The sequence below is a fragment of the Natrix helvetica genome (assembly GCF_964273705.1).
Source record: "Natrix helvetica genome assembly, chromosome: 6".
Classification (NCBI taxonomy): domain Eukaryota; kingdom Metazoa; phylum Chordata; class Lepidosauria; order Squamata; family Natricidae; genus Natrix; species Natrix helvetica.
In genome coordinates, this window is record NC_138553.1 from 75,239,764 (window position 1) to 75,265,862 (window position 26,099).

At 42.4% G+C, this 26,099-nt stretch overlaps 1 protein-coding gene across 1 annotated transcript in view; it reads left to right on the top strand.

Annotated features, from left to right (window-relative positions):
• The window catches only part of ATXN10 (ataxin 10), a 68,703-nt gene that overhangs the window by 33,306 nt on the left and 9,298 nt on the right, over window positions 1–26,099 (top strand). The window contains exons 7-10 of the mRNA XM_081957993.1: window positions 378–522; window positions 2,790–2,898; window positions 5,211–5,377; window positions 19,027–19,090. Of these exons, the coding sequence (XP_081814119.1) occupies window positions 378–522; window positions 2,790–2,898; window positions 5,211–5,377; window positions 19,027–19,090 (485 nt within the window). The remainder of the gene's footprint in view (window positions 1–377; window positions 523–2,789; window positions 2,899–5,210; window positions 5,378–19,026; window positions 19,091–26,099) is intronic.

Sequence of the window (26,099 nt, forward strand, 5' to 3'; positions counted from 1 at the left end):
TGGTGCAACGTGAGGGGCTGGAGGGAGGATGTAGAGGTGGGAGAGATTCAACTCAATGATTTGTGATCTTTCCTTCTTGGCTTCCTCATTGCCCTTTGGGGAAAGCCACCAGGGATGTTTGCAGATAGGATCCCATAATCATGGGGCGCTTGGCAACCGATCTGTCTGTGCAAACAGATTTCCAAGCACCCAGATCATGATCCAATGACCCTGAGGGTGCTTGGATGGCTGGAACTCTGAAGTCCAGCTATAACAACCATGGCAACTAGGAATGATAGCTGACCGAATGGTCATAGACTGAGGACTATCCAAATCGACTTTGTACCTCGGGCTCTGTAACTCTCTATCAGCAACACTTCCTTTTTTTTGTTCCCTAGGACTTTCTTGTTAGAACTCATCCTGTCAGAAATGAAGGAAAGTCGTGTCCTCATCGATGAAGAGATGGGCCTGTTTCTTGCAGCGTCTTTTGAAGAGAAGTGTCAGTCGGTGCTAAGATTGGTTTCTGCCACCAATGATGAAGAGGTAAATGCCTCTTACACTCTTACATTGGGTTCTGACCTTGGCTTCCGGATACAGTGAAAAGCACACGCTTAGTCCCCCAAACCCTCTTTTTATTTCAAAGGCTGTGAATTATGTTCATGCACAGCCTTTAATGAGTCACAAATAGTTTGTAAAGAGTCCAACAGAAGTCTGCCACAGTCCTTTGGGATAAGGCTGATAAGCACACCATCTTTATCTCCCTTGAAATGCTGCCAAAGACATAACCAAGTTGCTTCCTGCAAAGGCTCCCGTGCCTTTGCTCCTTCTTTATGTCTTATGGGAAGGGCCAATCACCTCCAAGCCTTACTCTGGAGTCATCCCTTTTGTCTTACTTGTTCTTGCCCTCTGGCAGCTTTGCACATGCACGCACTGGGAACAGTGGGAGCCTGTTTCTCTGCCTTGTTGATGTCTGACCCTGGAGGTTCTGGAGGCAGCACATAACTCCCAGCTGGCTCTGGCCCCTTCTCTGCCTCCGACACAGAGCCCTCATCCGTTGTTCCTCCTCAACCCCAACACATTGAAAGGTGAATTGTAAAATACAGTTCTACGTTGGGGCACTTGCCCAAATTCTGGCAGCGTGACGGGCCCACATAGCAAAGGGGCAGCCGTTCAGTCACATCGTCATGCCTGCCATCTTAAGGATTTTGACCCCCCCCCCCCCAAGACCATCTCTGACTTTGTGGCAGTTCAGCTCAAGGGCAAGAACTACCCCTGCATACAACACCAGCCACACTTTGGTGGATAAATATTTGGCGTGTGAAGAGGTTAGACAAACGTTCCTTGCACATATTTACCTACTTACAATACGGTGTCTTAAGCCATCATGTGTCTGGTGTAGAAAAATAAAAGTCCTCTAGTGAGAGTTTTGCTGTACAGTCAATTTGTGTGACAGATTTGCTCGGTCAGCTAAATTGAATTAAAAATTAAATTTGCCCATGCCAACTCAAGTCGCAAAGTAACGCGCATCAGTTGCAAAGATGTTGATGTTTACCGCAAGAAATGGGAAATTGCTTTGTTTTCTTGCTTTCTAGCGAGGAGGCCCTGAAACCAAGGAAAAGATTAGAAGACTCACACTTTGGGGGGCAGGGGGGGGGCAAAAATGCAGGTGTGACTGCCTGATCCAAGGCCTGACACTTTGTTGTCTATGACTCATAAAAAAAGGAGTGGCATTCTGGTTGTGTGATCATGGCTGCCATCTTGACATCCCACTCAAGCGGTGGTGGAATTCAATTTTTTTTACTACCGTTTCTGTGGGCGTGGCTTGGGTGTGGTGTAGCTTGCTGGGCGTGGCTTGGTGGCGTGATACGGGAAGGATACTGTAAAATCTCCATTTCCTCCCGATCAGCTGGGACTCGGGAGGCAGAGAATCGATATGGGTGGGGCCAGTCAGAGGTGATATTTACGGGTTCTCCGAACTACTCAAAAATTCCGTTTCCGGTTCTCCAGAACTGGTCAGTATCTGCTGAATACCACCTCTGCACCCAAGCCCCCTTGGATAGCATTGTTAGGGAGGCCAAAATTTGTAACTTTGTTTGCTGTCTGTATGCTTAAATGGGCATAGTTTAGCAATAATTTAATCAAATCACACGCTAGCTGCATAACCTGCCTCCTTTGGTAAAAAAATATATATGTTGGGACGAACTTTTTTTTAGTTACTAGCTAATCAGTCCCAAGCTAATTCTTGGAATGTTGAATAACAAAAGCCCTTAATAATGAGATAAAATTGGATAAAAGCTAGACTGTGGCATAAGCCTGTGCAAATTCAGCCTTTATTTTTAAAAGTCTTTTCCCCCCTGCAAATGATAATTTGGCAATTGATAGAATTGGCATATTTTAGTCCAGGTGCGGTTAGGCAATGCCAAGAATGATTTAGCAGTTGCGTAAATAAATGAGAATTTATCCTGTTTCCGATATTCTAATACCGGATAGACAGAAATATTTTTTTAAAAAATCCTTCTCATTCAGAAATACTCTTTAACATGCCAATTGAATAGTTATTAGAAGCTTAATATAAATTATGGTAGTTCAGCTATACAGATTCTTAGTGATCATAAACTCTGATCTTGGATCTGTGGGTTATCTAACAAGAATTCCAGTATATTATCTTAGAAACGATTTAGTGTATATAATACAATAATACACTAATATATTAAGTTATTGCTGAATTTAAATATCAAAGAGGAGTTAAAGTAGGTAATTTAATTAGCAGTGCATTATCTGATTTCAAACCTATTGCCTCTTTTCTGAAGGAAGCTCTAGTGGCAATTCGTCTTCTTGATGTTCTTTGTGAAGCGACATCAAATCCTGGAGAACTGCAGCCTTTGCAAGCTTGTCCCAGTTTGCTTGCAGTAGCTGTCAGTAAGTGGGTTTTTTTTTAAAATGATTTCAAAACAGTGTCATTGAAAGGGAACATTGTTTTTAATTTTGCTGGAAAATAAAAGTTGTACCATTGCAACTGTAATGGTAAGTAAATATAAGCAGATACAGGTAGTCCTCAACTTACGACAGTCGTTTAGTGACCTTTCAAAGTTACAGCAGCACTGAAAAAGGTGACTTAGGACCATTTTTCACACTTACGACCATTGCAGCATCCCCATGGTCATGTGATTTACGTTTGGATCTGAATAGAGCTGGAAGGAACCTTGGAGGTCTTCTAGTCCAGCCCCTTGCTCAAGCAGGAGGCCCTATACCAGGGGTGTCCAAACTTGGCAACTTTAAGACTTGCGGACTTCAACTCCCAGAATTCCCCAGCCAGCTCCACAAGTCTTAAAGTTGCCAAGTTTGGACACCCCTGCCCTATACCATTTCAGATAAGGGATTATCCAGTCTCTTCTTTAAAAATCTCCTGCGATGGAGCACCCACTATTTCTGAAGGCAACTTCTGCTCCACTGGTTGATTGGTCTCACTGTTAGGAAGTTTCTCCTTAGTTCCAGGTCGCTTCTCTCCTTGCTTAGTTTTCATCCATCGTTCCTTGTCTTGCCTTCTGGTGCTTTGGAAAATAAGTTGACCCCCCCCCCCTTCTTTGTGGCAGCCCCTCAAATACTGGAATGCTGCTATCATGTCAACCCTAGTCCTTCTTTTCTTTAGACTACTGCAGTGATTCGCTTAACGTATGTGACAAGAGAAGTCGTAAAATTGGGCAAAACTCACTTAACACATTTCTCCCTTAGCAGTATGAATTTTGGGCTCAATCGTGGTCGTAAGGCAAAGATAATCTGTACCGAACAATAGCCAGGGGCATTATTTAAGAATACCTTTGAACATTTTTTTGAACGTGCTATGAAGAGTTGCATTTTATGTCTGCAGGAGACTTTCTTAAATGGGAGCCTGTTATTTGTTATTAGTATTTGTTAGAATACCAAAAGCGTGGGGAAGAGTCACTGTGAGTCAGCATCCTAGAATCTCTGCTTTTCAGCCTTTCACCAGGCATACCTGGCTCTTCCCACAGATGTGGGAAGACTTTGAGTGTACCTTTGAGTTCATCTTGACTACCTAGACTAGTCCTGTTCCTGACTTCCTGAGAAAGCATAAATCACAATCTTAGTCCCCCAAACCCTCTTTTATTTAAACGGCTGTGAATTATGGCCATTCACAGCCCACAATGATTCACATATAGTCTGTAAAGAGTCCGACAGATGTCTGCTCAAGTTGCCGCAGTCATTCAGGGTAATGTTGGTAAGCACCCACCTTTCTCTCCCTTGAAACGCTGCCAGAGACCTAATTGCCAATTAGTTTTGCAAGACCAAACGCGGCACAGAGTCAAACAGGACCTCTCGGAGCTTGAACAGACTAGATAAACTAATTGCTTCCTGCAAAGGTTCACGTCTCTTTGCTCCTCTTTTATGTCTTATGGGAGGGGACGATCATCTCCAAGCCTTATTCCCGAGTCGCCCTTTTTGTCTTAACTGTTCTTGCCTTCTGGCAGCTCTTGCGCATGCGCACACTGGGAACAGGCTCACACTGGTCTTCTGCCTCACTGAGGTCAGACTCCGGAAGGTCTGGAGGCAGCACCTAACTACCAGATGGCCCTGGCCCCCTCTTTGCCTCCGAGGCAGAGCCCTCGTCCAAGCCTTCCCCAGACTCCAAGACTCGCCTATGTTCCTCCCCAACCTTCTCACTGTCAGCTGCTGCCAGCTCCACAGGTTACCGGTGGACCACAAGTCCCTGCAGTTTTCTTGGCTAGATTTTGGTTGTGGTTTGGCGCTGCCTTCTTGGGCTATCAGAGAGGGGCTGGCCCAAAGGCACTCATCTGGCCCAAAGCAGAATTAGAACTCATGGCTCCCCCGTTATCATGAAACTAGTTCTGCAAATAGATACTTCACGTTGAGGAGAATCAAAATACATTTAATTTATTGAGTGTATTTTCATTTTCTATTTCTTACTTTCTATCTTGTTTTGTATTATTATGTTGTTGGGTTGTTGTTTTTTGACTTCTGAAGAAGTCGGAGAACTTTGCCTCTCCTTTTTTGACAAGGCCAGTTTTTGAGTTCAAAATATGTCATCTCCCTCCTTGACTGAGGCAAATCATTCCAGAATCCCAGATTCTTTCCCTTCTCCTCCCCCTCCCCCGCCTTGAAACAGACTATTTCAGTGTTTCTTTGAATTGTTAGGGGAACCAGATTGATTTTCTTTGATGTTACTACCTGCAAAAATTACCTTCTTTGTTTAGGCCTTTTGAAGCTTGTACATCTTGCTGGGAAGCAGACCACAAATATCTTCACCATCACTTATTCCAGAGAGCAGGAAGAAATTTCCCATCCAGCTGTGGGCTTTAAATCACATCTGATTCGTCTAATTGGAAATTTATGCTACAGGAATAAGGGTAACCAAGACAAGGTAAGCTAGAGAATAGAAACACCTTGGAGGGCCAATGACACAGTAGCTTTGGCACCTTTTTGCAAAGAAAAAAACAATATGATGTTCTTCCTCATTCCCAAAAGACTTCAAACCAGCGGTAGCTTGCACATTTAATTACCACCGGTTCACCACGTTCACATCCACCCGCTTCACACTCACGCGCCTTCCGCGCATGCACCCGCTCAAAAAGGTGCCTAAATAGGACGGCATAGAGCTGGAACGGGTGGGCGGCGGGCCCACCCGCCATTTCCACTACCAGTTTGGGTGAACCGGTGCAAACCGGCTGAAACCACCTTTACTTCAAACCATTTAATCTTCTGCTATCCAACCTGGGATTTGGAGCATTTTTTAAAACTGCTGTTTTATGGTAATAATCATCAGGGAGGTTTCACAGTATTCATTTGTGTTTATGTATCATCGAATAATGAAAGATTCTTTACATGGTATTGTAAGTTGTATGAATAAAAACCAAACGTAAAACAGAATAAAAATAGCAGAAGAACAGCCATGAAGTTCTTCTGGCATCGAAAGGGGAATAGTGTCCTGGTCTCTGATATATATTTTTTTACTTAATCCCTTGTATTTTTCATAGTTTCTCATCCCCACCTTTCAGGATGGGTCCTCCTTAACTTTCTGAGATCAGCCAAAGTTGGCTTTGACGCTGCTAGCTACTGAAAGTGGTCCTCATTCACCCCAAAGGAACATCTTCAAGACTCAGTAAGGCGTGGGAAATATATATTTTTCTGAATGGGCCTTTTGCAACAGACCCCAAAGGTCGGTTCCTACCGGTTCAGATTGTTTCAGGCCATTAGATAGTAACTCGGATGGCCACGCCCCTGAAGCGGTTCTATTTGCCGCCATATTGTTTTTTTGCTTCTGCGCATGCGCAAAAACAATATTTTTACTACTGCGCATGCACATGTAGCGCATCCCTGAGTGAAGTGGCAGTAACAGAAGCCGGAACCCACCCCCGGAGAGACCCCTCCCGTTTGATGAGGGAGTCAGCCATATCCTCTGGTGGACGGAATGGGAGAACTTACAAACAATGGCTTCCACCAGGGCTCTGTGACTATTTGCCGTGGCCAACTCACCACGGCCAACTCGCCATGGGACAACTCGCTGCAGGACAATTTAACAATTCTATCTAATTATTTGAAATAATTTTTTTTTCAATTTTTGCCATTCCCATTTCATTCTGTCCCTCCTTTTGCATCTTTTCGTTAATATCTTTGATATGAGTGTGACTTTTGTTTTGCAGTGAATTGTCTTGTGACAGGTTGGCCATGGAAAGTTGTCCCTCAGCAAGTTGGCCATAGCGAGTTGGCCATGGCGAATTGTCATAGACCCCCGGTGAAAGCCATTGTGTTAAGGTCATTGACTTAGCACTAGCCCAGAACCTATATGACCCCTTGATTCCCTGGGAGAGGGACCATTAATATTTTAAGGTTATAATGGGATGAAAAGCCATTATCAGTATATTGTCCATAGGATAATGAGATGTACTTCTTGATGAACGGCAGCTCGGTGGCTTCACGCTGATCGGGAATTTCCTCATAATACAGATACTGGTTGCAGGAGAAGAAGGACTTTCAGTTATTAACCTTATTAATTCATGTTCCTTCCTAGTCCCATTTTAAATACTTTGGGGATTACACCCAAAGAAGCCTTTAATGTCCCATTTAGTTTGGCTCCTACATGCCAGCTAACTCCTAGAGGTTAGCATGACCTCGCCTTCTGAATGTCGAAAACCATTAGTCACTGTTACGTTTGTTCTTTTACTTTTCAAAGACAGGCTGCTAAGTAGGCAGTTTTTGGGTAAAGCCTAATCGGGCATGAAGAGTCGCAACTTTGGCTTCGATATTGTCCCTGGGTCTGAAAAACCCACAAAGAAGAAATTGGACATCTCTGATTATTCAGAATTCCTTTCTGGAGATCCTAGTTGGTGTAAACAGAGGGCAGGGCCAATGTATAACACTTTTTCACCAACAGTGTCATTACCATCGTCCAGTTTGGACTGCAAATTTAAGAGTGGAAGCAAATACTTGTAGTCGTCTTAGGACCAAGCGGGGGAGTGTGTCTGATTTTGTGATCCTAGAGCAGTGATGTCGAGTGCCCAAACTGGAATACGTGTGCAAGTGTGTCCCCCTGTGCGTGTCAGAGCGCCGGAAATCTGAAGACCAGCTGGACAGTTTGGGCATACCTGTTGTTTGGATGTTTTCTGGCTGTTATTTGGGCCATTTCCAGGGTCAGAAAACGGTCCAAGAATGGCCTGAAAAAGGGCCTGGAGTACTGCCCGGAAATGGCCCCCCAAATGGTCTGTTTTTTTTTGCCGTTCTTTGTTATATATTCTGGACGGTATTCAATGTGAGAGTCGGAGGCTTTTAACGGAGCGGTTTATTCACCACTGCTTCAGAACGAATACAACAAACTCTGGGTTGACAGTTTATTTTAAACCCACAGCTGTCAACCCGTTAACCAATAGGAACTCAGCTTAACATTAACCAATAGAAACACAGCTAAACCCATGCTTAACCAATGTATGTCCAAAGCTGTACTGATTGACAGCTGGGACATAACACTTTGGGCCATTTTCCGGCACTCTGGCACCCGCGAAGACCAGCCGGCCAACGCGCATCTCCTTGCTGGAAATCAGAAGACCAGCTGGCGACGGCACACGTGCCCACAGAGAGGGCTGTGGCTGCCATCTCTGGCATGTGTGCCATAGGTTCGCCATCAGGGTCCTAGAGTACCTTATTTGCATTTTTTGGGTTGCTGCCCAGAGTTTCCTAGGTAGATGGGCAGCCATATAAAGTGAGTTGGATGCAGGGATGGATGGAGGGATGGACAGATGGATTGATGGGACTAGATTTACACATCTCACCGTGTCTTGGCGTGCTTAAGCATGGTTTCTAAATTTAAGTCAAAGAATCCTGGTTCTCACAGGGCACAGATCATTGTTTATGAATCACGGTGGCTAAATTCCCCTAGTTATAAGTCAAAAACAGTTGAATCATCCTACAGCTTGGGACCATGTATGAACCTGGTGGGCCCTACCCCAGGGGTGTCCAAACTTGGGAACTTTAAGACTTGTGGACTTCAACTCCCAGAATTCCCCAGCCAGCATGGCTGGCTGGGGAATTCTGGGAGTTGAAGTCCACAAGTCTTAAAATTCCCAAGTTTGGACACCCCTGCCCTACCCTATCCTTTGCCGGAAGTCAAACGTTAGAAAAGAAAAATATTTAAGTAGATCAGAATTATATTTTGAATTGTTTGGTAGTTATCCCAAATGGAAACAAAAAAAACCTTTAAAAAAAGCCCAATGGAGTTTAATGATATGCTAAATAATTGCTAATAAACTTATTTTCTGTCTAAACAGAATGCTCTTATCCCCTATGGATTTTTTTTTTTTTTGGCTTTTATTTTGCTGTGTTTGCTTGTTGCTAAGCGCTCAGCTATCTGGAGGACGCAAGTATATCTTTAAGCCTTGCTTGATTTAATTGTGACTGCAGAAAGCACTATGAAATCTTATGATAGGTTGCTTCATGTATTATCTTGTTGAGAGACGCCCGAGGCAGAATTCATCTCTGCCAGATACATACTTTGGTTCTTATAGATCTTTTACACAGTAACTGTATGCTTTTTCTTGGACACTTGATTTAGAATGGCAAATTGTAGCCTTCCACAAAATTTATTAGTCTTAGCAATCCAGCCTAAAAGATCTATTGAATTAAGAAATAATTCAACTAAGATTCATGAAATTGAATTTAGTATCTAGAACAGTGTTGGCGAACCGGAATACTGCATTCAGTTCTGGTCGCCACGATGTAGAAAAGATGTGGAGACTCTAGGAAGAGTGCAGAGAAGAGCAACAAAGATGATTAGGGGACTGGAGACTAAAACATATGAAGAACAGTTGCAGGAACTGGGTATGTTTAGCTTAAGAGAAAGAAGGACTAGGGGAGACATGATAGCAGTGTTCCAATATCTCAGAGGTTGCCACAAAGAAGAGGGAATCAAACTATTCTCCAAGGCACCTGAGGGTAGAACAAGAAGCAATGGGTGGAAACTAATCAAGGAGAGAAGCAACTTAGAACTGAGGGGAAATTTCCTGACAGTTAGAACAATTAATCAGTGGAACAGAAGTTGCCTCCAGAAGTTGTTAATGCCCCAACACTTGAAGTCTTTAAGAAGATGTTGGATAGCCATTTGTCTGAAACGGTATAGGGTTTCCTGCCTAGGCAGGGGGTTGGACTAGAAGACCTCCAAGGTCCCTTCCAACTCTACTATTGTATTGTATTGTATTACTAGGTGGCCTGCGCACTTGCGCGTGCCGGAAACCGGAAGATCATCTTTGTAGCGCTTGCATGCGCACCGGCCACCTGATCTTCTGGTTTTGAGCACTCCCACGCATGTGAAGATCAGCTAGCCAGCACTCTGGATCCCGGAAGAGCAACAAGTGATGTCTCATGTGCCTGGAGATATGGTTTTCCATAGGTTCGGCATCACGGATCTAGAATCTCTAAAGATTAATTAGTAGTAGTATCTAGAAAATAGCAGGCTGAGGAGAAACTGAGGCAGCTTCTCTCTTTCCCATGTGGAATAACCATGGCAATTTGATACCTACTGTAGAGCATGACTTCTTAAAATGTGTATCAATAGGTTTGTCATTGCTAGACACCAATGTAAAATGTGCTTTGGTCATTTTTCATAAATTGGATTAATTTTCCAATAAGTTTGTTATTTGTTGGGGGGGGGGAAATAATTCATTTTTAAACTTTCATTAGACATTTTAAGAACAAAGATGAAAAATAACGTAAACTAATACATGGTAAGAAAGAAAAATTAAAAAACAGAGCTAGCAGTACAGTTCAAGAAAGAAAAACGAAAGAAATGAAGCAAAAAAGATACAAAGAAGTGATGTCCGTTCTTCTTTATTGCAATTGTAAGAACAATTATATATTTACCTCTTTCTCTAAATTTTCATCGTGACCCTCCTCTTTCCATATTCGATCGTATCTAATTGCAAAAACCATAAATTATAAGTTCATTTTTTTCCTGATGGAAGTCCACAAGAGGTTTCCAGTTACCAGAAAACGTAGGTGTCGTATTTTATCTGATCAAACAAGTCAAATTGGTCATCTCACCAAATTCTTCACCAACCATTCGTGCCTTGGAGGTATTGTGAAATCTTTCCATCTTTGTACATACAATAATCTTGCTGCCATTAGATTTGTCCATCAGTCCTAAGTGGAAGATTTCTTGTCCCAAGATTTCTTGGAAAAAATATTGAAGATGTAGCCCATCAGTTCTTCATGGTGGAGCATTGGAGATGTTGGTATGAATGTTTACTCTTCAGTTGTCAAAAGTGGTATTTTGAGGAGTTGGTTGGGTTTAGATGCTAGATGGCTTTCCGTGAATTGTTTATGGAAACTGAAATTATAATTGGAATAGGATGTAGGGTGTGTCACTCTGGGAAATTGCCACTACTTGGGAGGTTGTGGTACCCAACTCTGAACCCTGGGAATTGCAATCTCAGCATGAGATGGAGTTCTTCTTAGACATAAGTCATCAGTACTGACCATTTGATCTACTATTATGGGTACCCTTCTGGAGATTATTTTAACTTTCCTCATCTTTACATAGTTTAAATAAATTACAGCACATTATTTTAATGTATTTTGAAGACAGAAATCCAGTTCTCCTCAGAAGACTGAATAAAAGTTCAAAGTATATGAGAGGTTAATTCTTTAAAGTTGTCCGGACAATATCATTGTCTATCCAAAACAGCTATCTGGGTGAAGTCCCATTCATTCATTATCAGTAGCCAATTCCCTTGAAATTCAAGTAGCATCTTCAAAGACATGATTTCCCACCTACCCCCGTCCCAGAAGAAAATGATCCTGTGTTGATTTCTTCTTCTCTCCATTCGTGATTTTAACTGTTTTTGGATCCCCCAAATCAGTTAGTCGGATGGCAAAAGTCCTAATGATATTAAAGCAATTACAGTCATGTTTAGATGGGCCCTGGGCCAAGCTGATGTCATAACTAGAAGCTGGTCTTAAAATCAGACACATCATGATTTATGATTGAAATTTACTGGTTCCTTTGGGAAAATCAGTCATTCTCCACCAATTCAACTTTACAGAATTGATTTGACAATAAGCTTGGGGAAAGAGTAACAAAGATGATTAGGGGACTGGAGGCTTAAACATATGAAGAACTGGGTATGTCTAGTTTAATGAAAAGAAGACCTAGGGGGAGACATGATAGCAGTCTTCCAATATCTCAGGGGTTTCCACAAAGAAGAGGGAGTCAAACTATTCTCCAAAGCATCTGAGGGCAGGAGAAGAAGCAATGGGTGGAAACTAATCAAGGAGAGAAGCAACTTAGAACTAAGGAGAAATTTCCTGACAGTTAGAACAATTAATTAGTGGAACAACGTGCCTCCAGAAGTTGTGAATGTTCCAACACTGGACGTTTTTAAGAAGATGTTGAATATCCATTTGTCTGAAGTGGTGTGGGGTTTCCTGCCTAAGCAGGAGGTTGGACTAGAAGACCTCCAAGATCCCTTCCAACTCTTGTTATTCTATTTCTAAAATGTAGAATTAAAAATGAAGGTGAATATTGCAAGGAAGAAGCCAATCTGGTAAGGAACCTGGGAATTTGAACTGAGTAGTGGAAGGCTTCTTATCTCATTAAACCCTTCGCAAACAAATTAAAACGAAGCATGGATTATATAAGGTAGGAGAAAACCCGATTTTTGCCCAGAGTTCCCTTTGATTTAGCAGTCTTGCAAATTTAATACGTGATGATGTTCTATTTAGGGAGATCGTTTAGGTGGGTGATGCGGTCTTTAGAAATCAATAGGGTAATGATAGGGTGCTTTGAATCTGTAGGCCTTGTGTGGAAAGCAGGGGCTTAATGGGAAGGCTTAATGCTGTAGGTCACATCTTTGCTCTCCCAGCAGACGTCAGGGGGAAGGAGCCTCCTTCCATAAATTTTCAGCAGATTTGCAGGATGTGGTGGTTTCTGATAATAGACTTTTTGCCACAACCACAGTTCCATCTTTTGCAAGCCAAAATGCCTATAGCACTGGCACTGAGATCTGCGTTAGAGAATGTATGAGCCTTCTTCCTCTCAATTTACCAGAAAAACCAGATGGAAATTTGCACCTTGCTTTGAGAGAGACCGATTGCCAACTTAAAAAAAAAAAATTAACTCCAGCTGCCTTCCTCCCTCTTAAGTAGGTGGGGTTATTTTTTTGGGGGGGGGGTATTCAGGCTTGTCCACATGACAAGCAAAGACAGCCTGGGCTAATTTTATCAGTAGCTGACTTGCATTGCAATATTCCAAAGAAGTTTCTGTTGAGATACTTGGTGGCAATTTTTAAAAACCCGAGTAAGGATATAGTCCTCAACCTCCTGGATTTCTCAATAATCTAAATGCCAGAGATAAGACCTTAATTCTGTATCTTTCAGGTAGACAAGGGAAATTGGGGATGGTGCAGGTTCGTGAGATGTTCTCCTATCCTTTTCCTTTTCTCAGAATCGCCTTCTCCCCTGAACAGACCATTCTTACATGGGGAGAGTTTCTGAATGCTAGGATTTGCGCAGTCTGGCCCAACTACATGATGGTGCTCAAGCGTGTTCCAGTTTTGAACATTGTAGGACAGGGGTGTCCAAACTTGGGAACTTTAAGGCTTGTGGACTTCAACTCCCAGAATTCCCCAGCCAGCATGGCTGGCTGGGGAATTCTGGGAATTGAAGTCCACAAGTCTTAAAGTTCCCAAGTTTGGACACCCCTGTTGTAGGAGCTCCCTTCTTTTGATGGAAGCAACGATTAGGGAGGTGTCTGAAGGTGGATGTAGAGGGTAGTACTTAGATGGTCAACAAGCAAGTGGGCTTTGGTAAGGGGGAAATTTTGGAATGATGTACTCTTTCAGCTGTGCCTTTGTTGTTGTTAGTTGCGAAGTCGTGTCCGACCCATCGTGACCCCATGGACAACATTCCTCCAGGCCTTCCTGTCCTCTACCATTCTCTGGAGTCCATTTAAGCTCTATTGCTTCAGTGACTCCATCCAGCCACCTCCTTCTCTGCCGTTCCATTCTTCTGTTGCCCCCTTCTTCTTTTGCCCTCCATCTTTCCCAGCATGAGGCTCTTCTCCAGTGAGTCCTTCTTTCTCCTTAGATGGCCAAAGTCTTTGAGTTTCCTCTTCAGGGTCTGGCCTTCTAAAGATCAGTCAGGACTGATCTCCTCTAGGACTGACCGGTTTGATTGCCTTACAGTCCAAGGGACTCGCAGGAGTCTTCTCCAGCATCATAGTTCAAAGGCCTCAATTCTTTGGCGCTCGGCCTTTCTTATGGTCCAATTTTCACAGCCATACATTGCAACTGGGAAAACCATAGCCTTGACTGTATGCCCTTTTGTTGGCAGGGTGATGTCTCTGCTTTTTAGTATGCTGCCTAGATTTGCCATAGCTTCCCTCCCTGGGAGCAAGCGTCTTTTAATTGCTTGGCTGCAGTCCCCAGTCCCCTGTGGTGATCTTGGAACCCAGGAAAATAAAATCTGTCACTACCTCCATTTCTTCCCCATCTATTTGCCAGGAATCGAGAGGGCCAGATGCCATGATCTTCGTTTTCTTAACGTTGAGTTTCAATTCAACTTGAGTTAAAGGTGTGTCTTTAACTCTCCTTATTTCTTTGAGGCTCTATCAAAAATTATACTACCAAAGTTGAGGGAGAGTTTCTGCTACTTTGTTTAATATGCAAAGGCAGCAAAACTTGCTACTAAAACATGATTTAGAAATTTTGCAAGGATTGGGGGAGGGGAGGGCATGTATATGCATTAGATAAACGCACAGATGTGAATATGCAGAGATCTATGTAGGAGGTGACCAGGTTGAGCCCGAGGGAAGGGTCAAATGGGTCATCTGTCTTGAGTCCTTTCATCTCTAAGTCCAGCCCACCTTGAATTCCATTGGCTCTTTATCTATGGCCAATTTGCCCGTTTGTACGGTTAGTACAGCTAGTCCTCAACTTGCAACAGTTCATTTGGTAACCGTTCAAAGTTACGCCAGCACTGGAAAAAGTGATTTATTGTAGGGGTTAAACAAAGGTTGCGTGCAGGCATGAGCAGCAGACTGCCACGTGCCTTAGTAACCGATGACCTCAACTGTCTATGAGCTCACCTAATGAGTAGAACCAGGCAGTGCCAGGAACTATTGTGTGATGTGAGATTCTACCCTGGCTGGGAGGGTCTTAGAGATTGACAAGGAGAATAAGCCAATAACGATCTGTTGCTACCTATGCTCTTGCTTTGCTTGTTGAAACTGTATAAAAGCCAAATAAACTCTGCAGAGGCAGACAGACATTTTGGACACCTGCTATGATGGATTTCTGAGTCCTCCAATTTATGGCCTTTTTCACACTTCTGACCGTTGTAGCATCTCCATGGTCACGCGATCAAATGTCAGATGCTTGGCAACTGACTCGTATTTATGACCCTTGCAGCGTCCCGGGGTCATGTGATCCCCTCTTGTGACCTTCTGGCAAGCAAAGTCAACGGGGAAGCCGGCTTAACAATCACGTTACTAACCTTAAGTAGTGCAAGTGATTCACTGAACAACTGTGGCAAGAAGGGTCGTAAAATGGGGCAAAACTCACTTAACAAATCTCTCACTTCGGAATATAAATTTCGGGCTCAGTTGTGGTTGTAACTCGAGGGCTACCTGTAGTTCAGATTCTTAGAGAGAGCATTAATTAAAAACTATTTTCATTTGAACTGCCTGGACTCCTGATTTCCCGCGCTTAATAGTCTAGGTGCAGGTGCCATGCACCCCTGGCGCCTAGTTCTTGAAAAAATTGCTCACCTCTGCTATAGGTACAGCTTTTTTCCCCTAAAAGATCTGTGGGCTTCTATGGAGATTCTCAAGTCATCCAGGTCATGGTTGTCCCAAAGCTTCTCCCAAAAAGCACCCAAAAAGTTGGTGGGGAGTCATCATTTTGCTTAAATTACAGTTTCAATTCATGTCATGATGGATTAGAATATAAATTTCAATATATTTACCTAGAATTCTGAGAAGTCTAATATTGTATGATAAAAGCCCAAAGAGGAGCAGATTTAATCCCTCCCTGAGTAATTAGAAGCTTCAATAGATTGGGTACCATTCTATGGCTATGCCAAGAGAAGTGAATTTCCGTGGTTCACAACCATCTCAAAGGTGCTTTTTCAAGAGATAATTGGATTGTCTGGATCTTTTTTTTTTTTTTTAGGACGTTTCACTTCTCATCCAAAGAAGCTTCTTCAGCTCTGACAGGATGGCGGGGAATGGAAGGATGTGTTTGCAAGGTGTATAAATCCTTCCATTCCCCACCATCCAGTCCAAGCTGAAGAAGCTTCTTTGGATGAGAAGTGAAACGTCTTCAAAGAAAAAACAGAATGTCCAGTTGCCTCTTGAAAAAGCACCTGTGGGCTTCACAACATTTGGCTCCTGTGGACACTTTTAACTGTCCAGCAGGGGTGACCAGAGGGCATAACATCCTCACAACCTGTCTCAACTCTACTGACTTGCTCCCTTAACCTTGTTCTTGACCAATTCCAGTCTCTCCTTAAAAGCGTTTCCACCTCTATAAATGAAACTTAACTTCGCCATCCCATAATACGTGTGTGTGTGTGTTTGTGTGTGTGTGTAGAAAAGTTCTGAAGCCAAGAACTAGTTTCTGCCATTAGACTCCCAATGAATTTATGTAGAGATGACACTGGAACGGTGAGTCCAGCGCTTAATCAATATTACCGTGATAATACAAATCAGAAAATATTATATGGGAGGGAAGAGACAGATAAAAGAGTTGATTTGGTTTCCTGAACGCCATCACTCTGCTAAACAAATAATTCCCTCACCACTGTCAAACCATTCACTAAAACTGTCTTATTATTACTATTAGTCTTCTCATCCTTCCTATCGCCCATCTCCTCCCACTTATGACTGCATGACTGTAACTTTGTTGCTTGTATCCTTATGATTTATATTGATATCGATTGTTTCCTGATTGCTCATTTGTACCCTATGACGATCATTAAGTGTTGTAACTTACGATTCTTGACGAATGTATCTTTTCTTTTTATGTACACTGAGAGCATCTGCACCAAAGACAAATTCCTTGTGTGTCCAATCACACTTGGCCAATAAAGAATTCTATTTCTATTCTGTTGGTTACTCAGCTATAACTCGGCAGCGAAGAACATGGAGTAGCCAATGGTTTTCCTTTTTGAATTAAAGCCGATATTACTTGCCGAGCTGAATACTCCAGTTGGGAAGTATATCCAATATTAGCAGTACTCACTTTTCCATTGTTGCTGAAGTTGCTGCCAAAAAGTGACTGATTTCTCGTGTATGCCTTCTGGAATGAAAACTGTCAGAATCAGTAATTATGTTGTCACAGCAAGAGCTTTTACGCTGAGCGTTAGCATGTCTGGACATACCCGATCGTTTAAAACCAATATGTGACTATTCTTTACTTTTTGTGGGGAGGAGAAGGAAGAAAGTGACTTTAGCTCTTGACTCGTGATGCAATTGTACTCAGTTGCAAATTAAGTTTTAGTTGCAGCAAAAGATCATTTTGGTTCCAGGAACCTTTCTAAGCCGGAACTCAATTCATTTTACACAACAAAGAATAATTGACATCTTACGATTAATGCAAAATCCGTTATATCGAATGGGTGATGTATTTCCATTCTTATCGTTAGTAATACAATTAAAAAAATAAGTTCCGAAAGAAGTTGCCGTGAGATTGCTATTCAAGAAATGCACTTTTGGAAAGGCTGCATCCGTGCCTCGAGGGAAGTCTGTGCTGTGATGTTGCAAAATGGAATTAATTAATCTGAAAGGCAACGAGGAAGGCATTGAAATGTATTCAAATATATTTCCTCCGAGGATGCTCAGCCAAATGCGCTATTGAATCTATAACGTAATGTTTCCTCAATCTTGGCAAATTTAAGGTGTGTGGATTTCTTCATCTCCCAGAATTCTGGCAGGGAATGACCAGTTTAGGACAAGACACTAAGGACAATGACCCTAAGTCCAAATCCCATCTCCACTGTTCCAAATCAAAAACCAGATCTCCTATGTGACCCTCTCGCAGTGAGTAGGGCCTTCAGTAACCTGGACCAGGGCCATTCTGGACTTGAACATCACGGAAAGCAGGAGTATAGGCCTGGGGAATTCTACTGGCAAGCCAGCCACAGAGTCAGCAGCTCAGGCAGGGAAGCTGCTAGGAACCAGGAGTCGAGTGGAAATGGGGAAGAGGAAGAATGGAATGGGGAAGAGGAAGAATAGGATGGGACAGAATGGAATGGAATGGAAATGTATGGAGTGGAACGGAATGGGAAAGAGGAAGAATCGGATGGGATGGGATAGAATGGAATGGAATAGAGAAGAGGAAGGATGCAGGGGTGAGCTACTATGGGTTTGTCAGGGTCAGGAGAACCCGTAGCTAACGTTATGGCCGGTTCAGAGATCCGGCCATAAATCCCACCCGGCCCCTCCTACCCGGCCCCTCCCAGGAGTCTCCACGCGGCCCATTTTGGATGCGAAGTAAGTGCAGGGCTCGCCCTGAGGTTCGGGGCAGGGGAAATACAGGCCTTCTGGATGGCTGGAAATGGGCCCATTCCCGGGCTCCGGAGGGCCTCCGGAGCCTGGGGGAAGCGGTTTTCGCCCTCCCAAAGGCTCAAGGAAAGCCTCCAGAGCCTGGGGAAAGCAAAAATGCCCCCCCCCCCTCCTGCCTTGGTATGGGAGGCCCATTCCTGGAAGGATGGAATGAAATGAAATGGAGAAGAGGAAGAATGGGATGGGATGAGATGGGATAGAATGGAAATGAATGGAATGGGGAAGAGGAAGAATAGGATGGGATGGAATAGAATGAAATGGAATGGAGAAGAGGATGGGATGGGATGGGATAGAATGGAAACTTGCCTAGACGATATTACATTTTAGAGAAATGTTTTGCAGAGCGTTTGCTTAAAGAAACTCCAGCCTGATTCCACCTTTCATCTAGAGAAATTCTGTTGAGGGGGGCTGCCCCATTGGGTGGTTGATGGTGTTGGGGCAAGACATCAGTCCATCTTGGTAATAGCCATTCTGAAGTACTCCTGTACTTGGCTTCTTTTCTTTAGCAATAGCACTTAGACTTATATCCCGCTTCATAGTTATTTACATCCCGCTCTAAGCAGTTTACTGAATCAGCATATTGCCCCCAAAATCTTGGTCCTCATTTTACCAACCTTGGAACGATGGAAGGCTGAGTCAGCCTCGAGCCGGTCAGGATCAAACTGCTGGCAGTTGGCAGAATTTAGCCTGCAATACTGCATTCTAGCCACTGCTCCATCGGGACTCTTAGGAAGACTCTTAAGATTGCTTTATTGTGACAGGTCTGTGATCCACGATATGGTTGTTGGACATCGCTGCTTATTTTATGATTGCATCCATGGTTATGTTATAATAATCATATAATAATTTTTCTTTTGTAGTTTTGACTGTTGCACATTGCCCAGAGTCTTAATGAATAGGAACATATAAATACTGTAAATCAATTAAAATGGTATTAAATACGCCTTTTCTTCTTCTTCACCTAGGTGTACGAGTTAAATGGCATCCCATTGATCCTGGATAACTGCAGTATTGATGACAATAATCCTTGTATCCTTTTTATCAGCATCATAATTTTAAAGTAAATATTATGTATTCCTTAGTGGGGCTCAGATTTGTATATCAGTTCTTTGGGGATACAGAATAGTTCTTTTGCCTTGAAAAGTGTTGTAAAACCCCTTTCTCAAGAAAGATCAATGAAAAGGAGGAAGAGAGGAGGAAGATATATATGTTACTGCCTTATTTGTAAAAGTAATAAAAGTGGGACAGAAACAAATACAATATTTTGATCTACTCTTTTAATAATTGACAGTAACTCCATTTGCGAATGGCATTAAAGCTGTTTTTTAATGTGATGAGTTGCACTATTATTTCTTTCACAATTTTCCTCCATCTTTATTATTATTTTTTTACCAACAAGAAAGTAACAATACATTTTTAATACAAGGTATTAATTTTTCGCTTTGCTTTTTATTCTGGGTTATAATTTCTTTACAGTTAAAAGAAGATGCTGTAAAATAGCAAGAGGTAAGATTTCCACCCAATCTCTTCCAGAAAAGTTAAACATAAATTGTAGTTCCTTTCTCCCTCCCTATATTCTACTTGACCGAGTTTTGAATCTCTTATGCTAAGATGGCCTTATCTCTTTTGATGGGTAACAATCAAAGAGAGAAACTATATCTTTTTGGACAGCTTTTAAAGAAAAGAGTTCAGTTGTAGCTCATTATATTTTGTTCTCTAACTTTCTGAATATCCCAGACTCATCGTTGTCACATGAAATTAGGATTAGTAATCTTAACCTAACCAAATTTGGTCATTGTAGTTCATCTTGAATTTTTTGCATCAGCTAACATCTGATCAGTCATCTGAACCAAACAAATAGGTTAGCCCACATACTTTATTACATTTGACTAGTGAAATATATATTTAATATAAACATCTGGTGTTCTTTGGTTTTTTTTTAAAAAAAGAAAGATTTTTGTTAATCAAAGTAAGAGGGTTTGAATGGAAAGCTCCATAGGAACATATGTGTTTTCTAAAGTGTTTGCGATAAATGTGCAAAGTCTCCAGAAGAGACAAGGTAAAGATAAATCCCGATAGGAGATGAGCATGTGGTCCTTTAGATCTTAGGTGATCTAATTCCTGAGAATCTATGCTTCTGGATCCTGATTTCACACCTCTTGGGCTGAAGGAACCTTAGCATGCCCTCAAAAAAACCAGAGTACTAGAGGTAGGGGGTCCTTAGTGATTACCACCAAGAAAGACTTACCTCTAAGCTTCGTGTCTTCTTATTAGATGAGAACCAACTAGGGCCTCCTTGAACCAGTTTTATTTTGATGTTGGTTTGAAAGCATTTTGTGTTACAAAAAAAAATAACAAACATTCTAATATAAGATATTTCATTTTAATTTTGCTTTTATCCCCAAAAATGGAAAAATGAAGTTTGTATTGTTGGAAGAAATGTCCTTCTGGGTTCAGTTCCAAGTTGGGAAAAAGACCCTGGATTCATGGAATTTGCTTGGAAAGAAGGTTTATTGATGATGGAGATGGCCACGTGGTTTGAGGGAAGGGAAGAGATGCTGAGAGTGCCCTAGTTTTATGCCCTCTCTGGGCTTTTGAATTTGAACTTGCATTCTGATTCGTTGTCAGACTCCCAGCTCTGCAGGCTGTCCTAAGTCCCAGGCTTGGTTGAGCCTTTGCTGGGTGATGATGTAATGAAAGGGCTTTGGGATTCCTATTATGGCTCTGCCTGAAGGAGGTAGATCTTTGTTATGTAGAATAGACTGGCTCTGGCCTTAATGGCCCATTGACAAAGGTGGGGGGAAGGCTGTTTCTGCCTCCCTTTTAAGGGAAACAGTCTGCCCTTTTAATATTCCCTAAAATATTTCATTTCCCAAGGAGAGGGGTGGGTGCTAACTTCTTACAGTATGTGGCAAGATACACTGAATTAGCGCTGGAATAAGGTCCATTTAGCCTCATGCATGGTTGTCCGTTAGAAGCCCCTTCGATGTAATTGTGCCGTGAAGTCATTTGTGTGGTAATTTTGTGGCGCCCATGACATCACTCCTCCTTTGAACAGCCGTGGCCTCTATTCTGTTCCCTTACTGGCCAACAAGGTCCCATCTTCCACTGAGCCATTTATCGCCCCCCCCCCCCCAAACATGATCTGGGGGATTTAGAGCTTATTCTTTTAACAACTGTTTTATATTCCCTTGACAGTAAAATTGGGAGGAATGGCGTCTTAAGATATGAAGGAAGGGAGCGATAGCTAGCAGGCAGCCATGAATAACCTCAATGAATTTGTCTAATCCCCTTTTAAAGCTCTCTCAGTTGGTGGTCATCCCTCCATTGTTTGATGATGTGTTAATTATGGACTTTTCTCTCTGCTCAGCCATTCGGCTTCTCTTGAGTTAGAGAAAAGGACAGAATTTGCCTCCCTGATCTTCCAGATCTGCCTGCAGGGTTTTTAACATCCGTTTCAAGGCAAGAGGGGTTAGTGAGGCAGGGTTAACCTTGATTTGTCTGCATAAGACCCCCGTTGGCTCGTTTTTTTTTCTTGACTAAAGCTTTTGAGTCAATGACCTCTCCGCTTAATTTTTGAAAACTTAACATAACTCATATTATTATATTATCATATGTTATACATTCACACACATAGTGTTATGTCAAAGCACTTGGTATGCCCACATATGGGAGGGAGCATACTGCTTCCCGTTTGCCCTTCTGCTCCACCCTAGGAACTTTCCAGGCAGAAAATCATTTTTGTGTTGCATTTGTGTTGATAAATAAAGGAAGCAGTATGTTCCCTCCTGTATTTGGGCATACCAGGTGCTTTGACATAACACTATATGTGTGTGTGCATGTGTGTATGTATAAGGTCAAACGCAACCCTGATGCGGCCTTCAATGAAATCAGATTTGACACCCCTGCACTAGACAGTAGCTGTTCCTCTTCTCCAGTCCCCCCCCCCCCCAACTCATAAGACCTTTATCCTATTCCAAACAGCAATTTTTAAGAATCGGTAACTTAAACTGACGCGTATGCATTAAAAAGTTGAGATAGACATTTTTACATAAACAGTTTCTGTCCAATTTATGGGCCTTGTAACAAAACCTTTCCTTACAATCCGATAATTTCCTTCCTCGGTTCCTCCTCCTGAAAAAGAAAATCTGTTCTGCATTAGCTGGGAAAAAGAGGATCCCCTTACCGTAGAGTAGTCACCCGCCATCTCTGGAACTACTTCGGAATAAGTGGATTCAGGATTTCAGCCAGGATGATCTTCCATAACTGCCTTCAGTTTTTGCACACATGGTTTTGGGTTAGCTGGTAGCAGACAATTCGGATGATAGACAGTTTAATGTCTGGTTGATTGAAAGGAAGTGGCTTTTGACCTGCAGTAAAAGCTTCTGTGTTGTGTTAACATCAATTGGCCAACTGTCCCGCAACTGAAATATTGGGAATACTTAAAAGAGGAGAAATGGGGCTGTCTTCTTTGGCTACCTAGAAGGAACCAAAATTGATAGCACTTGCACAAGGAAAACCTGTGGTTTCCCTTCTGCATTGGTTATCGGAGATCAGCACACCGACGGTTTCCCCTTGGAGAGAATGCTGAAAATCTATTTTAAAAGATAATTTTACAGATCTCCATTTGAAGAGCGTTTCCCGTCATTTTATTCCATCTGCCAATCATCTTGGAGGTGGAAGCGAAACACTTTTGACCTCATGGCAGTGATTAGTATAATTGTGGTTTATGAAACCTCAGGTTAAATCTAAGAGAAATCAAGTAGCTGCGGTGTACAACAATGGCAGGTTATTTTGTGTTGTGCCAGGAAAGACTTTCCTGGGGAAAGCAACCCGTTTTTCATAGATCGTTAGAGTACAGCTATGTGTGGGGAAATCTGCTGTGGCCCGCTAATGGCCAGCAGAGCTGGCAGCAGATTCGGACAGTGAGGAGGTTGGGGAGGGACATGGGCCAGTCCTGGAGTCTGGGGAAGGCTCTGATGAGGGCTCTGTGTCAGAGGCAGAAAGGGGGCTAGAACCATATGCCAGTTATCAGCTGCCTTCAGAGTCAGACATCAGTGAGGCAGACGAACAGCTGGAACCTGTTCCCAGTGTGTGCATGCGTAGAGTTGCCAGATGAAGGGAACAGCTAAAGAACAGGGGTCAACTTGGGAGTAAGGCCACAGGTGGACGATGAATGGCCCCTCCAAGAGGAAATAAAAGAGGAGCGAAGGGGGAGTGGAGTTTGCAGGAGACAATTAGTTTGCTTAATTGGTTCGGGACTCTCTGAGACTCCTTGCCAAGATATCAGCCTGGCAGCTCTCCAAGCCAGATAAGGTCCATGACTGTAAATCCTCCCTTGAAAGACTTTGCTGGGTGTGAATGAGCAGAATTCACAGTTAATTAATAAAAGGGTTTTTGTTGTCGGAATAGGGAGTTTGCTTCATACTCTTGGGAAGCCTCGGTCAGAACAAAATCCACCTGGGCCAATGAAAAGGAAAACACAGATGTGTTATATTTTAAAGGTGTGAATGCCTTTTGCGGCCTTTCTATTTAGAACAGTGGAATAATTTCAAAACAACAATCAGGTGCTGATATTGGAAATCAAACACCATCGTAGCAAAAGACAACACAGTATGTTACACATTTCTGGGATCCAAATATTCAAAATGGATTTGAATAAAAAAAGGCAAATAACAGCAAAATTAAAATGTCATCAATAAGAAATCTGAAGCAAGTTGAATACGTGGAAATTGTTGCAATACTTAACTTTGGAGCCCAAACCTGCCTGGCAGAATTTGCCTGTCGCAAAATACACCGATGGAGCCTCGGGAGTAGTTCACAAATTCTCCTGATCTGGTCTCAAAAGGATAACAAGAATGGAGAACAGCCAAATGTTTGCATTTAGTTGAACGCTAGAATGGGTTAAACCGGTCTCAATTGGAAGAATGTTTCAGTTGCTGAGTCATTTGTCTTTTTACCAGTTAATTAATAAAATGAATAAAAAATTAAAATACAATCTTAGTTTAATCATAAGGTATAGGATTTCAGGGCAGCTCTTTATTGGCGAAATGGTCATGCCATTTGAGAAAATGAATAGGTGCTGACATTTCCAGCAAATATTCAGCTGTGTTCATTGTCTTAGGCAGAATCACCCAGAAGCCATTTTAACAACCATTTTGCTTTATTTATTCACGGTCACGATGTTACTATGACAGCATTTTTCAAATACAGGGACTGCATTATTTTTGGGGGGGAGCAGGGGGGAATAATTAGAGTTGCAATTTAATAATTAAAAGGCTACAAAGGCCATATTATAGGGTCGCGGTGGTTCAGTGGCTAAGGCGCTGAGCTTGTCGATCAGAAAGGTCGGCAGTTTGGCGGTTCGAATCCCCAGCGCCATGTAATGGAGTGAGCTCCCGTTACTTGTCCCAGCTTCTGCCAACCTGGCAGTTCAAAAGCACGTAAAAATGCAAGTAGAAAAATAGGGACTACCTTTGGTGGGAAGGTAACAGCACTCCGTGCACTTTCTGCGTTGAGTCATGCCGGCCACATGACCATGGAGACGTCTTCGGACAGCGCTGGCTCTTCGGCTTTGAAACGGGATGAGCACTGCCCCCTAGTGTCTGGAACAACTAGTACACACGTGCGGGGAAACTTTTACCTTTACCTATTCTACAGCTGGGGTCCAGTTGTTTCTTATCCCTGGTAAAGATATAAGAAAATACAGCAAGAGTTAAGAGTCAAGTTAAGAGAACTTAACTTGAGACTCTTAGCAGCTTATTGACTTTGGAAGAATCCATTTCTTCGTTAGCTGGAAAATGAAGACAGCGCTTCTTTTTTGGTGGAAGAGGCATGAATGTATGGCCTTTGTTTGGTGGTCCTTCTTGTTGAATCATTTTAGCTTCAGATGATAAACAAATGCCTCTTGGCACTCAAAAGATTTAGTCCCTGAGACATCATGGTAGCTCCAGTATTGCCAGTCTCTGCTTCAGACAAGATATGTGACTATCCACTCAGGGCTAGGCTTGGTTTGGAAAGGGTTTTTAAAATTAAGTACTTTATATTATTTTTGTTTTATTGTTCGGCTTATTTTTACATAATTAAGAATAGAATAACAGAATTGGAAGGGACCTTGGAGGTCTTCTAGTCCAACCCCCTGTCTAGGCAGGAAACCCTATACCATTTCAGACGTTATCCAACATCATCTTAAAAACAGTGTTGGAGCATTCACAACTTCTGGAAGTAAGTTGTTACACTGATTAATTGTTCTCACTGTCAGGAAATTTCTCCTCAGTTCTAAGTTGCTTCTCTCCTTGATTAGTTTCCACCCATTGCTTCTTGTCCTGCCCTCAGGTGCTTTGGAGAATAGGTTGACTCCCTCCTCTTTGTGGCAACCCCTGAGATATTGGAACACTGCTATCATGTCTCCCCTAGTCCTTCTTCTCACACAATTAGTAGTGTGAGGTTTTTGGATTAAGTGCGTTTTTTCCAGCCAAACCACCCTATATAAATGGTATGTTGAAGTCACTGAAGCTGCATCATGCAAAGTTAACAATGTTAATAGTCTAAAAAAAAAAATTACAATTCGAAAAAAAACCCCACTAAGAACATTTAAAAGGGCAGATTTACACACGGGTTGAGGTCCTTTCTGAACGTAGAGAAGGAATGAAATGCACTTCTAAGAGGGACATGTATTAGAAAGCCAATACATCTGTCGTTCTGCCAGCTAGCCATTTCTGAAACAGCCTCTGCAGAATAATAATGCTAATTAAATCCAACCATAGGCATATCGTATTAAACAATACAAAAATTAGAAAAACTAACATCCAAAGATCAGTAATCGGCTCATTGCCTTCACAACTCTGCAGATATTTCCCCCCAAAGAATCTGTATTACAGAAGATTCTGTTGCATTCCTTGGCCTTTTATTAAATCATCTTGGGCCGTTATTTTTCTTCTGGCAGTATTGAAATGCCTAAAACACTCATTTGATATCATGACAGTCATTTGAAACAGTTTTGTTCCTAGCCCATCTGTCTGGGCGGGCAACTCTTTAA